This window comes from Electrophorus electricus, chromosome 2 (genome assembly GCF_041902795.1).
Source record: "Electrophorus electricus isolate QZ-2024a chromosome 2, ASM4190279v1, whole genome shotgun sequence".
Taxonomy (NCBI): domain Eukaryota; kingdom Metazoa; phylum Chordata; class Actinopteri; order Gymnotiformes; family Gymnotidae; genus Electrophorus; species Electrophorus electricus.
Window position 1 is genome coordinate 9,358,717 of NC_137498.1, and position 16,284 is coordinate 9,375,000.

The 16,284-nt window shown below is 38.7% G+C and overlaps 1 protein-coding gene across 3 annotated transcripts in view; it reads left to right on the top strand.

Annotated features, from left to right (window-relative positions):
- Window positions 1-91: 91 nt before the first annotated feature.
- LOC145660153 (matrix remodeling-associated protein 8-like) overlaps window positions 92-16,284 on the top strand; it is an 18,512-nt gene continuing 2,319 nt past the window's right edge. For 2 of the 3 annotated variants that reach the window (XM_081724243.1, XM_081724248.1), the window contains exons 1-6: window positions 742-824; window positions 5,248-5,562; window positions 10,118-10,435; window positions 15,769-15,870; window positions 16,004-16,114; window positions 16,225-16,284. The exon at window positions 16,225-16,284 is cut by the window's right edge and continues 8 nt beyond it. In XM_081724243.1, coding sequence (XP_081580369.1) covers window positions 779-824; window positions 5,248-5,562; window positions 10,118-10,435; window positions 15,769-15,870; window positions 16,004-16,114; window positions 16,225-16,284 — 952 coding nt within the window. In that variant the 5' untranslated portion in view covers window positions 742-778. Of the gene's footprint in view, window positions 329-741; window positions 825-5,247; window positions 5,563-10,117; window positions 10,436-15,768; window positions 15,871-16,003; window positions 16,115-16,224 lie in introns of those variants that run through there. The other variant, XM_081724256.1, reaches the window with a different exon arrangement.

A 16,284-nucleotide genomic window follows, 5' to 3' on the forward strand; every position in this document is an offset into this window, starting at 1 on the left:
GAGAGCTTTATGGTAATGTAGCTTGAGTAACAGAGAGAGAGAGAGAGAGAGAGAGAGAGAGAGAGAGAGAGTCTGTGTCTGAGTGGAGAACCGTCACCCTTCTGCTCGCCTTCTCAACACTCCTTTTTCTTTGGTAATGCTGTACGGTGCTTTTTACTGTTTCCTTTACGTATAAATACAATAATGGTAGCCGTGTGACCTGGCTTGAAGTGGTCCAGGATAAAAAAAATAAATAAAAGTCTTTCAGATTGCCCACAGCAGTGTGTGTGTCACTTCATGTTAACTCCATGCATCGCGGTTATCCCGTAGCACCTGTTCCTCACTCCAGGTAAGAAGCGTTACACTATTTTCATTAATAAGCCTTTGAAGTACTTTGGGTGTCGTAGTGAAATGAAATGACCAAACAGCAGTGAAGGAGGTTATGTTGGGTCTCACCCCCTGAGCTTCTACATCGTGTCTCTATGACAAAGGACGGAGCCACTTAACTAAGAATGAGACCGTCCTCACTGACAATGTGAGAATATCTGATAGATCACTGAATGATAAGGAAGAAAGAGGACGTACCACATGACATCTTACAAAACCTACCGCATCTCTATATTTGGTGTGTGTGTGTGTGTGTGTGTTGTGGTTAGTTTGTCAGAGTTTCATCTGAATACACTTCCTCTCCACTAGAAGTGTTATTGTGAAGTCATTCAGTAGACTGTACTGAAGAGTGTGTACGGTGTGTATCAGCAGTCCTGTTGTAGCCGTGTGTAGTGTGTGTAACTCAGTAAGAATGCAGGTGTGTGTTTATCTGCTCCTTGTGCTGCATGCTGCTGATGGTGAGTGTTACCTTCTCCCTACAGGTGTTCTCATCCTCATACATTCATTTGCACAAAGGTATTTATATCTGGGAGCAGCAGAGAGCAGCAGCTCACCACTTACCCCAGATTCTGTCTATCGACCAAGAAATATTTGTAGTCCAAATTTTACCTCTTTAGTTTTGAACAAAAGCTGTTAAATGGGAACGTTGCTAACAAACACTGGAGGTCAACAGCAGCTCAAATATAGCCTTCGTAAATACATGCCTACAGACTTCTCTCAGGCCGGTGAAACCGCATCCAAGTGTTAATAAATGTCTCCCAGACTAGTCGGTGTGTCGTATAACTCACTGTGAACTAGACAAGTGAAGAAACACGTCACCGGGAAGCGACCTGGATGAGGTTTGAGGACATGTAGCTCGATATCTGACTTATTTACAAATCCTATTAGCTATCGTTGCTGTTGGCTTCCAGTGTTTGTTAGCAATGTTAGCAGCTTTTTGTTCTAAAGGAGCGAAATATGGACTCCAAACATGCCTTGTCCACCCGGGTTAAGGGAGAATAAAGTAAATTTGATTCTTCGCCGACATGACCCGTTAAGTGGCACTGAAATCTGCGCTGTGGTTCGGTCCGGTAGAGAGGAACCGGTGCTAATTACTTGCTAATTAGTTACTTAAGACCAGCATAAGGTAGGAATTGTAGGGACATTAGTAAGACTGACAAAATTGAGAAACAAGAAGAGTACAAGAGTAATGTGACTCTTACAAGGATCATTTTGCTCTATAAATCTGTACATTTATAAAAACAATTTGTTTTTTATTATGGTGTGGTATGTGAAATGTGCTCACTTGTCTATTTCTGTTTGTGTTATTTATTCCTCTCTTGTTCATTCTGTGTATGATGCAGCTCTTGTCCACTACCCACTTCTGTATCCAGCTGCCTGTGACAGAGGTCACACCTCATTGTAGTTGATTGTATATGTGGTGCAGTCCTTTACATGTGGTGTATGTGTTTGGTGCTTCTGTGTGTTTTCCCGAGTGTGAGTGGGTTTGGGGGAGAGACTACAGAGGATTCTGATCTCATGTATTTTGACATGCCCATCATATCCCTTACTGAGCTAGCAGTCAAACAAGATGGTATTACTCTATATTACCATGGAGACCAGAGGAAGGGCAGAGCTCACTACCTGCAGGTTAAAGAGCTGGACTGGTGCTGAATAAATCCATTTCAATGAGGAGGTCTCAGCTATCAGGACTTCCCAGAGGGTTTCAGCCAGACAACTGTCTCCCACTGTGAAGACAGTTTTTTACTTGTTTATTATGGTTTACCCTCGTGCTGCTCAGGGACGCTGACTATAGTACTTGCTGACACTTTCTACAGTGTAGTGACTCAGATTAGGCTGGACCCCTGCTCAGGTTTTCTGAAACACTACCCATACTTAACCACATGGTCAACCAAAGTGGCCCAGATCTCATCCGTGATGGTTGCTCTTCCTCGCCCTCATCCTCTTCCTCATTCTGGCTCTCCAATACTGACCTCCATTGATATCCAACCAAGATATCGAGTCTGTGGCTTCTTTATAGTGCTCAGGCTCTGATTTCTAAGTGTTATTAGTGAAATTAGTCAATGAGTACTGGGGTTGGTTAATTGATAAATGGATGTATCATTTGTATTTGAGGGTTTTCCATAAGAAACACACGTATTTCTGTTGAATGATATGTCCAATATAGAGAATTGTGTTGAGCGTATTAAAAAAATGTCTTTTAGAAATATAAAATGAGTGTAAATCAGAGAAGGTGATTTTGGTTTAGTATAACAGGTCAGGAGATGGGCTACATGAGTTAGTGGTTTCAATTATTGTGTCACATGTCCCCATTTTTGTGTCTTGCAAAAAACTCTCTCTCTCTTCTTGTTGGGTGTTTGGGCTTCAAGTTATCCTATGTTGTTCCTCTTATCTTAGAGGTTTAGAAAAATTTACAAATAAAAAATGAACAAATAAGAAAAAAATAAAACCATAAAGTACAGTAGAGCATGCACCTCTTCCTCCTCACATATGTATTGCTAAATTTGGTGCACTTTAGCAATATGCTTCCTTTTTGGGTTCATGAGCTTAAAATTCTGCTGTGCTATTCCTCTGAGTGGTGTGTGAGCGACATGTTAACTTCTTTCACTCAACCATGAAGACTGTCAAACAGTCTCCAAATCCTCATCAGTGACAGTCATCCAGCTCTAAACTTCATGGTTTAATCAGTCAGTCACTAACTGACTCTGGCAGCATAAATTCACTCCAGTGACTCCAGTTTAAAGACTTTTCTTATTTAGTCCTAAGTTATTCTGATTATTCAGTTTACAGATGTGAGAAATCCCAGCATGCACCTCTTCCTCCTGACATATGTATTGCTAATCTGGTTGCACTGGATGCTATGTGTGAAATGTGCTTACTTGTTTATTTCTGTTTGTGTTATTCATTCATCATTTGTTCATCAACTGGCCAGGAGGCTTAGACAGCCCATGCTGGGGGTTTTGTCTTTTTACAGTTTTAATTTTATTTTGTTGTTGTTGTTGTTACAGTGCAGTGCACACTAGCCTACAGCCTCAGTTAGTTACTTTATAGATATCCACCATCATCAAACTGTTGTTAAACAGCTTTTGGCAGCTTTAACAACAAAAAGAACAAAGTAACAGAGAAAAGGTGAGAAAATGTTTCTACTTCCTGTGATAACTGTTGGGTTGTGATGACATTGCACTGTCTACATCCAAAGTGGTCTTGACTTGTGCTCTTGACTTTGGTGACTCCTTTAGTGGTTCTGTGTCAGTGGGCGGATTTCGCTTCTCTTAAGTAGTTTTTTCTTAATAGTATGAAAACTACAACATGATCATAGACTGCTGCACTCCACCTGTACTTTATGAATAATATGAATGTTATCGGACAATCCTCATATTTACCTGATTAAATGATCAATGTTTATTTTGATCAGCATATAGTCTAGAGCTCTTCCTGTCTGATCTGTCTAATATTTGCTAAGCTACACATTCAGTTTGGTCCTCTGATCACTAAGTGCAGGTGTGAAATGAGGTGACCAAACAGTGCTGGGGGGGGGATCACTGTGTAGCACTACTTCTTACTGCAGGATCACTTTACTGAGGATGGGGACTGAACACTGGGCAGCTCAGGAGGAAGTGATGACACTAGAAAGACAGTTTCACTGTTAGATTTAGTCTGTATGTGAGAGAGAAAGAAGTAGAGGAATAATTTATTTTGCACTTGAACACACGTCCCCTCTATTGTGGATATTAGAGGGTGGTGAATTTCAGTGGAGTTCTACTGAGAGAGTTGTAGAGTTCCAGGTCATAGTTGTGTGGTGATTCCCACAGACAGACTGTAGTCTGGGCTGCAGTTTTCAGAGTGTTCAGTACACTGTAGTTTTCTAGAGTGTATAAGATGTGTAGCAGCGTTACTGCTGTAGCTGTGTGTAGTGTCTTGTGGAATGCAGGTGTGTTTTTACTTCCTTTTTGGTAATGATGTGCAGACGAAGTCTTGTGAAGCATTTGAGGTTCTTCCTTATTGTACTGCTGAAGGATTCAAAGCTTTGGAGTATTGAAAGCTGGTGACAAAACAGCGACACCTGGTGGTTTTCAGAAATTATAGCAGCCATAGATTCAAAACGGCGCAGCACTATGAACTACACAACACTCCATCATCAAAAAAATGATGATCAGTAATGATGTTTAGTAATTCAATTCTGCAATAATTTGTTTAAAATCATTGTTTCCCTTTTTATGTGAAAACATAGTACAAAATTATACTGGGAGACAACAGGTTGAGATTATGAAATGTTTATTCTCCCTTTTGGCTTCTATAATTTGCACATTTCCAATTTTTTAGTAAAAAGATAAAGCTTCCAAGTTATAGGACAGTGCCAAACTTATGAAACAGTCTCAACGTCATCCTGTGTATCTGTGATATTTGAAGCTTCAAACAAGATTAGTCACGTTATTAGTAACTTTAGTGGTAATGTTAGTGGTAATAACTTTAGTGGGAAGGGAGAGGGAGAGAAGGAAGGAGGGAGGGAGTGGAGAGGGAGAATGAGTGAGTGAGTGAGTGAGTGAGAGGGAGGCAAAGACAATCTATAATCAATATAATCAGACATTTACATCTTATATCTTGATGGTCATGCATACATCATACCAACATCTATTGGGAAATCTCTTAGTGATTTCCAGTACCATCATCAGTTGGCTGGTACCATCAGTACCATCAGGTGACTGGACCTGGAGCAATTAAGTATGTCATATATAATAATTAAGTATGTCATATATAATAATAATGGAGTATGTCATATATAATAATAATTAATTATGTCATATGTAATAATAACCATTTTACATGTACATGTGCAGCCATGTTTAATAGTGAAGGCCTTTATCTCGTGTGTTTCTGCAGGTTGCATGTTGGTAGGGAATCTGAGGACAGACGACATCACTGCATACACAGGAGACTCAGTACTGCTGCCCTGCTCCTATACTGACCCACACGCCAAACCTGAGAGTTTCATCTGGCAGAAATACAACACAAGAAGACAAACATGGGACGTGATCACCAGTGAGAGTGAACAGTACAGCAACAGAGTTCAGATGGGTACTGCTCACTCTCCAGGAAATCTCTCTCTCCTCATATCACACCTGACTGAAGAGGATGAGGGAGTCTACAGGTGTTATCTTAACCAGTACTATAAAGACATCAGACTCACCATTAAAGGTAAAACACGGTATTTGATCCAAATCCAACTGCAAATGATAAATCCAGCTTTAAGGTTTTCTTATGTATCCACACTAGCAAAGTCTTGGTTGTCTGAGTTACTTGTAGACTTTCTGCTGTCATATTTGTTGTTGTGCTGTCATCTGTGCACATTACCAGTAACGTTTAGTTCAGTGATGGTCAAATACTCCTTTAATTGTAACAAATATCTTGGGCAGTTCAAGTAAGAATTTCTCAGGTTTTTAACACACATGCTTCTTTGTTTTGGTTTTTCTGTTCCGACCCCTCGTTTGGTTTTCCTGTCACTGTTTTCATCTTTGTCTAGTTTGCATTCGTTAATCTTTGTATAAATATCACTGGTTTTATCATCTTGGCTGTGGGTCTTTGAGCGTGCGCGGTCTCGTCCTCCCATGAGTTTATTGTTGTTTGGTAACGTTATTAGCCTGCTCGTTATTCTAGTGTTTACTGTTTAACTTCCTTCTTGGTAATGATGTGCAGACGAAGTCCTGTGAAGCGTTTGAGGTTCTTCCTTATTGTACTGCTAAAGGACTCGAAGCTTTGGAGCATTGAATGCTGGTGACAAAACAGCGACACCTGGTGCTTTTCAGAAATTATAGCAGCCATAGATTCAAAATGGCGCAGCACTATAAACAATACAACACTGCACCGCCTTCATGTCATTAAAAAAAATGGATGATCAGTAATGATGTTTAGTAATTAGTAATTAAATTCTGAAATAATTTGTGTAAAATCATTGTTTCCTTTTTATGTAAAAACAACAGGTTGGCATTATGAAACGTTTACTCTCACTTTTGACTTCTATAATTAGTACATTTCCATTTTTTTTTAGTAAAAAGATATAGCTTCCACGTTATAGGACAGTGGCAAACTTATGAAACAGTCTCACCCTCATCCTGTGCTTCATTGACATCTGAAGCTTCGACCATCATTAGTCACGTGTTGTTAGTAACTTTAGTGGTAATATTAATGGGAATATTAGCTTTAGTGGTAATAGTAACTGATACAAGCTTCAGTACACTGTGATACAAGCTTTGATGCCTTAGTATCAAATGTTACATCACAATTTTATTGTTTCTGCACAGTTCCTGTATCATTTTTCTCCCTTTTTGGTGTTCCATTTAGTCAGTGTTTAGTTTGCATCATTTTGTTAATTTTGCCGTTGTGTCCACCTGTTTTGCAAATGAAGAACTTTCGTTTACACATGTGCGTAAAGTCCTGTCTGCCTCTGCGTTACATTATCGTTCTGAAAACTGCACAGTGTGCAGATCATTAATGTAGGTGGACCAGCTGGATCAAAATCACTAGTGTGTTCTTATTTTAGATTTTTTATTTAAAACATCTAAAATAAGAGGCAAGGCTTTGCTATGACAAGTTGCAAATGGGCGTAAACAAACAGTCATAAAAGTTGATTTAGTCAATGTTAATTTCAGCTTGACATTACAAGTGACATATTTGGAGCTTGTTACTGTAATTATTTACCCCTGTCCCACTTACCTACAACCAAAGGCAGAGGTGCAGGGAAAGGTTTAATGCACATAAAACTACAAAATGTATCTGATTCCAAATTATTCATGTAATTACAATTTTTATTTTGAAGAGAATGCTCTACTGCATTGTCTAGCATGTGTTATGAGAATATGCATAACCACCTTTCTAAAATTCCTCAGTCTTAATACATCCTGCTTTGTCAGCGGTTCTGTCAGCCTAACATAGGGTTTGATCTACTAGACTTACAGTGCAGAGATTGGATACTTTACAGGAAACTGGTGTCAGCACTCTACATATATAGAAAAATATAGCTGGCTCTTCACTCAGCCTCAATCCATCAGTGCAGAGAATTTTGACTACACCTTTGGATTTCCTCTCTCTTAATAAATTATCAAGTGATTAACATCATCTGCGAGTGTCTGGACTCAATCAGTCTCATTACAAATACTACACGGAGAGCCGAGCTTCATGAGTTCAATGTAGCAAAGGGTTAATTAGCATAATAGAAGAGAAGTAGATACACAATAGAATAGAATAGATATTTTTAATGAAACCAATTAGAATAAAATAGATATTATAATGAAACTCTGTAAATAAGTTACAGAAATGTGGCACAGAAAATACTTTCTAAATGTTACCTAAATGCCAGATGGATTGAGAGAAAGACAACATGGACATTAAAGAAGGTGAAGTGGGTGTCCAGGAACAGGAGAGCATGTCTGCTGGGGCTTCCAGGCAGAAAAAAGAGAGAGAGAAGGAGAGACAGAAAGAGAATGTGACTGATTGAGAGCACGACAGAGAGAGGGAGAGAGAGCACAAGCCCAAGGGAGAGATTTCTCCAAATGTATGTCATCAGTCAACCAACTCTGCTCCAGCTCCACTCTCAGCTCTGCTCCAGCATTAACTCCATATGGTTCAGAATTTCTTTAGTCTTATCTTGATTGATCAACAGCAGAGTTTGTCCAACACTGACTAATCAAAGATTGACCACATACGAACAGCATCCCTGTCATACCACATCCAAGAGGAACCCACAGCTGGTAGAAGAGTGATTTACTGTCCTGAATAACAATTGATGAATAACAATATCTCTGCAAGAGACCACAGATGACCACAGCAGTTGGGGCAAACAAGAACAAGACTTCATAGTCGAGAGTTTGGCCTACACATATAAATATGTTATGATTTTCTTGATTGAAATGACATAGTATGCCATGACAAATGACGTTGTAGCTCAGTCTCTCTGTGTACACATATCTCAGCTACCTGTATGAGGGCATTATGGAATTTGTAGTTCATGAAGCATTTATGTACAAAGTTGTAATTTTGCTCTTTTTTTATCTTAATTTTGTAGCTGGTTGGGCTTTAAATGAGAATTTTCTGGAATGTCTATGGAAATACTGACCAACATGCTTCCAGATCCAAGACTGTTGAATAAATGTGTGATCACTGTTCTCCCTCTGACATATGCTGCCTGCTAAGGCATCTTATTTAGGTTCAGTTTAAAGGCAGCATCAGACACTAAATCTGCAGTATAAATAAGAGCTTTACTTGCTTACTTCTGAAAGAAAAGCAGCTGCTATTCTTATACTAATTATTAAAACAATGTCACAAGTAGTGTTAGCTGTTTTCTGAAGGACTACGTTCCCCAAAATTACACGATACCAAGACCGCCCATAATCCCCTCATTTTGCTCCACCCATGTGAAAACATGAGCGAGGTGGCAGTTAGATGTGACCGACGCTTAAGTCTTCATACATGATGGGAATGTAATTAGAATGGGAATCTAACTGGATCATTTCTGTTACTCAGACCTTTGCCTGTACAGACAACACCAGACCCCTCACTAGACACACAGACAAACTCAGTGAGATCAGGTGGAAAACTGAACAAACATCAGCTCTTCAAGAATCTGTAGCATTTGTTGTATGTGCCACTTGATTGCTGTAACAGCTGGAGTGCCGCAGGGCGCGGAGCAGGACGCACAGACTCCCTCGACTTTGACAGACATTTATTGATACTTAACGCTTACGACGACGGCACTTGCACAACATAAACGGATAATACGAATACACGTAACACTGGCAGGAACATGACAGCAACATGAACATATACGTTTAACATGAATACACGTAGGACTAGCAACACAAACAATGACCAACACTAATGCACACACCAACAGGGGTTTAAATACACACAGACACACACAACATTAAACCAGGGGCAGGTGTGTGCCATCATGGGGGCTCTGTTACAAAACAAAAAATCACTTCAACTGCACTCGGTGGGCCGTACTGCATATAGCGACTGGTCTGTATCAATAACTACTGTACTACATAAAACAAAAAATCTATCCAGCGGCAGGATCTGCAGTTCTACTTCTTTCTGTTTCTAGTTACATCTTCTGTTTGTATTTGTATTTCATGCCTGTAGTTAATGACTCTTGTCTTCTGTCCTGTTTAGGTTCTAGTCAGTTATATACCCATATTACACACGACTTGTTTAGTTTCCTTATTTAGTTACTACTGTTGTCATTTGCTCTAGAGAGAGGGGGAGAAAAAGAAAGAGGGAGAGAGAGAGGAGGGAAGGAGAGAGAGAGAAAGGAAGAAATAGAGAGAGAATGAGGGATGGAGAGAGAAGGAGGGAGGGAGGGAGGGAGCGAGGGTGGGCAGAGGGGGAGAGAGAGAAGGAGGGAGGGAGAGAGACAATATATAATCAGACATTTACATCTTATAACTTGATGGTCATGTATCCATCATACCAACATCTATTGGGAAATCTCTTGGTGATTTCCAGTACCATCATCAGTTGGCTGGTACCATCAGTACCATCAGGTGACTGGACCTGGAGAAATTAAGTATGTCATATATATAATAGTTAAGTATGTGATATATAATAATAATGGAGTATGTGATATATAATAATAATTAAGTATGTCATATATAATAATAATAACGGAGTATGTCATGTGTAATAATAACCATTTTACATGTACATGTGCAGCTATGTTTAATAGTGAAGGCTTTTATCTCGTGTGTTTCTGCAGGCTGCAGTTTGGCAGAGAATCAGAAGACAGACGACATCACTGCATACACAGGAGACTCAGTACTGCTGCCCTGCTTCTGTACTGAACCACACGCCAAACCTGAGAGTTTCACCTGGAAGAAACGCAACACAAGCAGAGACACATGGGATGTGATCTCCATTGAGAGTGAACAGTACAGAAACAGAGTTCAGCTGGGTACTGTTCACTCTCCAGGAAATCTCTCTCTACTCATATCACACCTGACTGAAGAGGATGAGGGAGACTACAGCCGTTATCTTACAAACCAGAAATATAAAGACATCAGACTCACCGTTAAAGGTAAAACACTGTTTTTGATCCAAATCCAACTGCAAATGATAAATCCAGCTTTAAGGTTTTCTTATGTATCCACACTAGCAAAGATTGGTTGTCTGAGTTACTTGTAGACTTTCTACTGTCATATTTGTTGTTGTGCTGTCATCTGTGCACATTACCAGTAACATTTAGTTCAGTGATGGTCAAATACTCCTTTAATTGTAACAAATATCTTGGGCAGTTCAAGTAAGAATTTCTCAGGTTTTTAACACACATGCTTCTTTGTTTTGTTTTTTCTGTTCCGACCCCTCGTTTGGTTTTCCTGTCACTGTTTTCATCTTTGTCTAGTTTGCATTCGTTAATCTTTGTATAAATATCCCTTGTTTTAGCGTCTTGGTTGTGGGTCTTTGAATGTGCTTTCTCTCGTCCTCCCGTGAGTTTATTGTTGTTTGGTAACGTTATTAGCCTGCTCGTGATTCTAGTGTTTACTGTTTAACTTCCTTTTTGGTAATGATGTGCAGACGAAGTCCTGTGAAGCATTTGAAGCTCTTCCTTATTGTACTGCTGAAGGATTCGAAGCTTGGGAGCATTGAAAGCTGGTGACAAAACAGTGACACCTGGTAGTTCTCAGAAATTATAGCTGCTTTAGATTCAAAACTGCACAGCATTATAAACAATACAACACTCCACCGCCTTCATATGTCATTAAAAAAAATGGATGATCAGTAATGATGTTTAGTAATTCAATTCTGCAATAATTTGTTTAAAATCATTGTTTCCCTTTTTATGTGAAAACTTGATACAAAACTATACTGGGAGACAACAGGTTGGCGTTATGAAACATTTACTCTCACTTTTCACTTCTATAATTAGCACATTTCCAATTTTTTAGTAAAAAGATACATTATAGGACAGTGCCAAACTTGTGAAACAGTCTCACCCTCATCCTGTGGTTCGGTGACCTTTGAAGCTTCAAACATCATTAGTCACGTGTTATTAGTACGTTTATTGGAAATATTAGTGGTAATAGTAACTGATACAAGCTTCAGTACACTGTGTGATGTGAGCTTCGATGTCTTAGTATCAAATGTTCCATCACAATTTGTCTTCCTCCGCTTTAAATTATCGTTCTGAAAACTGCAGTATGCAGATCATTAATGTAGGTGGATCAGCTGGATCAAAATCACTAATGTGTTCTTATTTTAGATTTTAGATTTAAAACATCTAAAATAAGAGGTAATGCTTTGCTATGATAAGTTGCAAATAGGCGTAAAACAAACAGTCATAAAAGTTGATTTAGTCCATGTTGATGTCAGTTTGACATTACAAGTTTCTGTTACTGTAATTATTTACCCCTGTCCCACTTACCTACAACCAATGGCAGACGTGCAGGCAAAGGTGTAATGCACATAAAACTTACAAGAAATGATCTGATTCCAAATTATGCCTGTAATTACAATTTAGCATGTGTTATGAGAAATCTAACATGTGTTATGAGAAAATGTGTGACTGAGAAAGCAGGATATATTATAACTAAGGAACCTTCCTTAGTTATAATATATCCTGCTTTCTCAGGGCTTCACCATTCTCTTAGCCTAACTTTGGGTTTAACCTACTAAATGTGCGGTACAGAGATTGGATCCTTTATGTAACCCACCTATTCTGTCTACATTGCATTCTGGCAGTGTTAAAATCACAATGCAAGAGGCAGTATTGGATCCTTTACTGTGATAAACATAAGTAGCCTAATGTAAAAATTACATATGTGATCATGAATGATCAAACATTAGAAACAGAATGCTAAAATAACAAATTGATTTTATCCAATGCGACTTATAATTATGACTGAGTATAACTTGAGCAATTTAGGGTTAAGGGCCTTGTTCAGGGGCCCAAGAGTGGCAATTTGGTAGTTCAAGAATGTGATCAGTAGCATGTGTTATATGTGGCACTTGGCTTGATATAAAGAATTCTAATGCTTCCACACTGATGCTCTATCACAGATTTATACATATATTGTCTGATCTTTCTGTGACTGGTAGAATGGTGTGGCATTAGAGATCAACCTACATTTTATTAGTAACAAAATAAAACACCTTATTTATAGATCAGGCCAGAACACTTTCAATTGAGTGTCATGACAATCATTGTCAAAGCGTTCATTTATAACAGAGTCATATAGGAGTTTTCATTTCAGCCTCTCCAGCCAGTGTCAAGAACAGGAAGGTACTACGTGGTTTGAGGTGTTCACATCTGCTCAGTTTTCCTAGTAACCTCATGTCCCGCAACCGCCCTCAATCCGTGATTGCAACTCCCGTCTTCCCCGGCACAACCTCACCAGATCCTCATCACCAGTTTACTAGTGCCACCTGTGTCTCATCTTTGCTATGCTATTTATTCTCTCTGGTTCCATTCACTCCCTGCAAAGTATTATCGCTGGTCTATCAGCATGTACTGAGCAATTCCCTGGTGTGTGTATATCTGGCCATTACTCTCGCCTCTTTCACTTTACAATTGTTGCTTATTCCGCTACAAATAAAACTCGGCTGTCCACAAGCGTCTGGCCTGTTCTAAGATGTCACCCCTCACTTGGTAAGCAACAACTAATTGTAACGCGGGAGGGGTGGAGAGTGAACACTCGTGTGAAGTGACGACGCCATAACTAACCAAACTGATTGAATAGAATAAATAAATAATAAGTTTAATATTCGACAAAGACTAACAACACATTATAGAATGAAGAACAAACAGGCTAACAGAAGAATAATAATATGAGAACAGGGTGAGGGCGAGAAATGAGCAACAAGGGAATACAACATTAAGGGAAGACTAACGGAGAACAACAATAATAAAACATAACAGTGAGCATAAAGACAGACAAACGGGAACAACACAGAACTGGGCTACATAAGATGAACAAACGGTATTGGTCATCAGACCCGATTTTTCTCTGGGGGTATTGGGGTGGCTATAGTGGCCATCCTCATTCTCAGCCGACTCTGTCTGCTGGGGGGTCCCGTTATGTTATTTTAACTGGAAACATATTTAAAACTTAGGTAAAAAAACAAAACAAAACAAAACAAAAACAACCTATAGCCCTTGAATGAAGTGTTATGTCAACTAATCAACTGATAGTATTGTGTTATGAAGAGAAGACTGTATGACAGCTGTCTGTCAGAATCAGTCTTTATAAAAGTGTATTTAGGTTTGTGTTAGCTGTTATGAAGGACTTATGAAGACCACTCTTAACAAACATGTTAGTAAATTTGAAATGTAGATTCTGATCAAATATTAAAAAAATGTTAAATTGGTACTTAATATCAAACAAAGCTCAAATTATTACCTAAATGGAGCAACCAATTTGCTCAGTTACACCTTATAACTATCATTGTTATAAGGATAGTGAATATCATTAGAACAATGCTAAAAATCATATAATATTAGAGTAAATATTTATTAATTTAACAAGCAAATGTGGTGGAGTATGACAGTAGGGTGTGTTTCTACAGGTTGAGTATTAAATCAGTATTAAATTGAGCAATTAAAAAACAACAGGGAGACAAAACACATCACTGCACACACAGGAGACTCAGTACTGCTACCCTAGAGCTGCACAGACCTACACGCCAAACCTGCACATTTCACCTGGAAGAAATACAGCCCAAACAGTAAAACATGGGAAGTGATCTCCAGTGAGAGTGAACAGTACATAAACAGAGTTCAGCTGGGTATTGTTCACTCTCCAGGAAATCTGTCTCCACTCATATCACACCTGACTGAGGAAGATGAGGGAGATTACGATTGTATACATAATGAATATGAAGAACTATACATCAGACTCACTCCGTATTCTTAGTGCATTGATAATCTCACAAATAAACTGAACTTTAGTAAACTAGTGTTACATTATACCTGTAGCACCTGTTACACCTATAGAGCACTCTTAGACTATCAAAGGCTATTATACTGGAGATAGGATGAATGCTACAGATCACTGGAGTGGTGTTTTCTCACTGATGTGGCTTGGTAGGTGTTTGTTTGCAAAAGGACAGCTAAAACAAGTCCAGGGTAAATATACATTTCATCCATTTTTATAGGGGTGTATTTGTGGTTAAAGTGGTCTTGTACTTTAAAAATACTTGACTGGGATTTAAATTATGACTTAATCTTCTGGAAACAATCCATAATGTCACTGACCTTCATTTTGTCCTTCATGTTATTTCTAAAGTGTATAGTTGGACCATGACAGTATCAATAAACTGCCAGTGTAAAATTGTTTCCCAGCCACACTACATCTTATACTCCCAAAGTGAGAGAAATGTCGTGTTTTTGATTCATTGTTTAGTACTAGATGTGTTCAGTTGTCCAAATAACTATTTTATCTATTTTACCTCATATTGACATTTTGATTAAATAGTCATGTGTCCTAACTATGACCATCCACAAACAGTAAGTAGGAACTGTGTGAACTGAAACCTCAAACTACTGTGGTTGGGGAAATACTGTTTTGCACTGGCACTTTGATACTGTCATAGTCAGGACATACAATTTTGATGTAAAATGTTTTACTTCACAATACTTCACAAAATGACAGAAATCCACTGTTTTTGACTTATCACCTTATACAAGATGTGCTCCCAGTTGTCCAAATACATATGTTTTATACATTTTCATGAGTCCAAAATCATGTCTCCTAAGAAAGTACCAGCATAAAACTGGTACAGTCACACTAGTTTGACAAAGGCTATACCCAAAATGATAGAAGTGATCTGTTTTTGGCTCCTTACCTAGTACTAGATGTTTTCCCAATTGTCCAAAGACATATTTTACCTGAAAATGGCATTTTTCTTCATGTGTCCTGACTATGACACTGTCAATAAAGTAATAAACTGTATTTCCCAACCACAGACGTCTAATTACAGGCTATATACCTAAATTGACAGCTTTTTGATCAACATATAAAACAAATTTAAAATATATATTTTAAATACTTTTAATACTTCATTGGGGATTTTATTTTGACATAATTTCATTTGTTTTGTGGCCGTATCACAATGCTCAAGAGGGATAATTCCATTTCATTAGTGCTAACTCTAATATAACATCATTACTTGGAAAGTCAACACTTCATTATAAAAATTCGTTTTTAAATAAACTTTTAAACATGCGCTGATGAGCTTGTTCACCTGCCCCCCCAGTCAGGTGCAATCACATGTCTACTAGTGTCACGAATATAAACCACCCTGAATGTTCCTATACACATTTATAATGGGTCAGTACTGTAGCCAAACTTGCAACGACAAGTAGTACTAAAGCAGTACACAATCTTATGCTAACAAACACATCTCCCTCTCCAGGAATCTCAACAACAGAATTTACATCAAGATTTGATGGCAAAACAAGTGCAAAGGCTCCAGCTGACGCTTCCACTACTGACAGTGCAAAGACTCTGACTGACGGTAACATGCATTTACTGCATATCAACATGGTCTCCTAATATCTTAAAAAGCAATTAAAATGCATGCTGTGTAAAAACACAAACACTAACATGCACACAAATACACATAACATTTGTATAACATTTGCCTTCAGATCTCCAAAACCCTGCACGTGGTCTATTATATATCCTCATGACTATTGCTGTGGGAGCTGTCCTCCTCCTGCTGCTGGGTCTCGTGGGGGTCTTGTGCTGGAGATACAAAGGTACACCTACACACACTCTCACACACACACACACACACACACACACACACACATACACATGCATGCATGCATACAAGTTGTGGGTCACACTGTCTGGTTTTCTAATGTAGTCCAGAGACATGGACAAACGAGGCTAAGAAAGGGGCAAACAGAAGAGAAGAGAGAGCAGG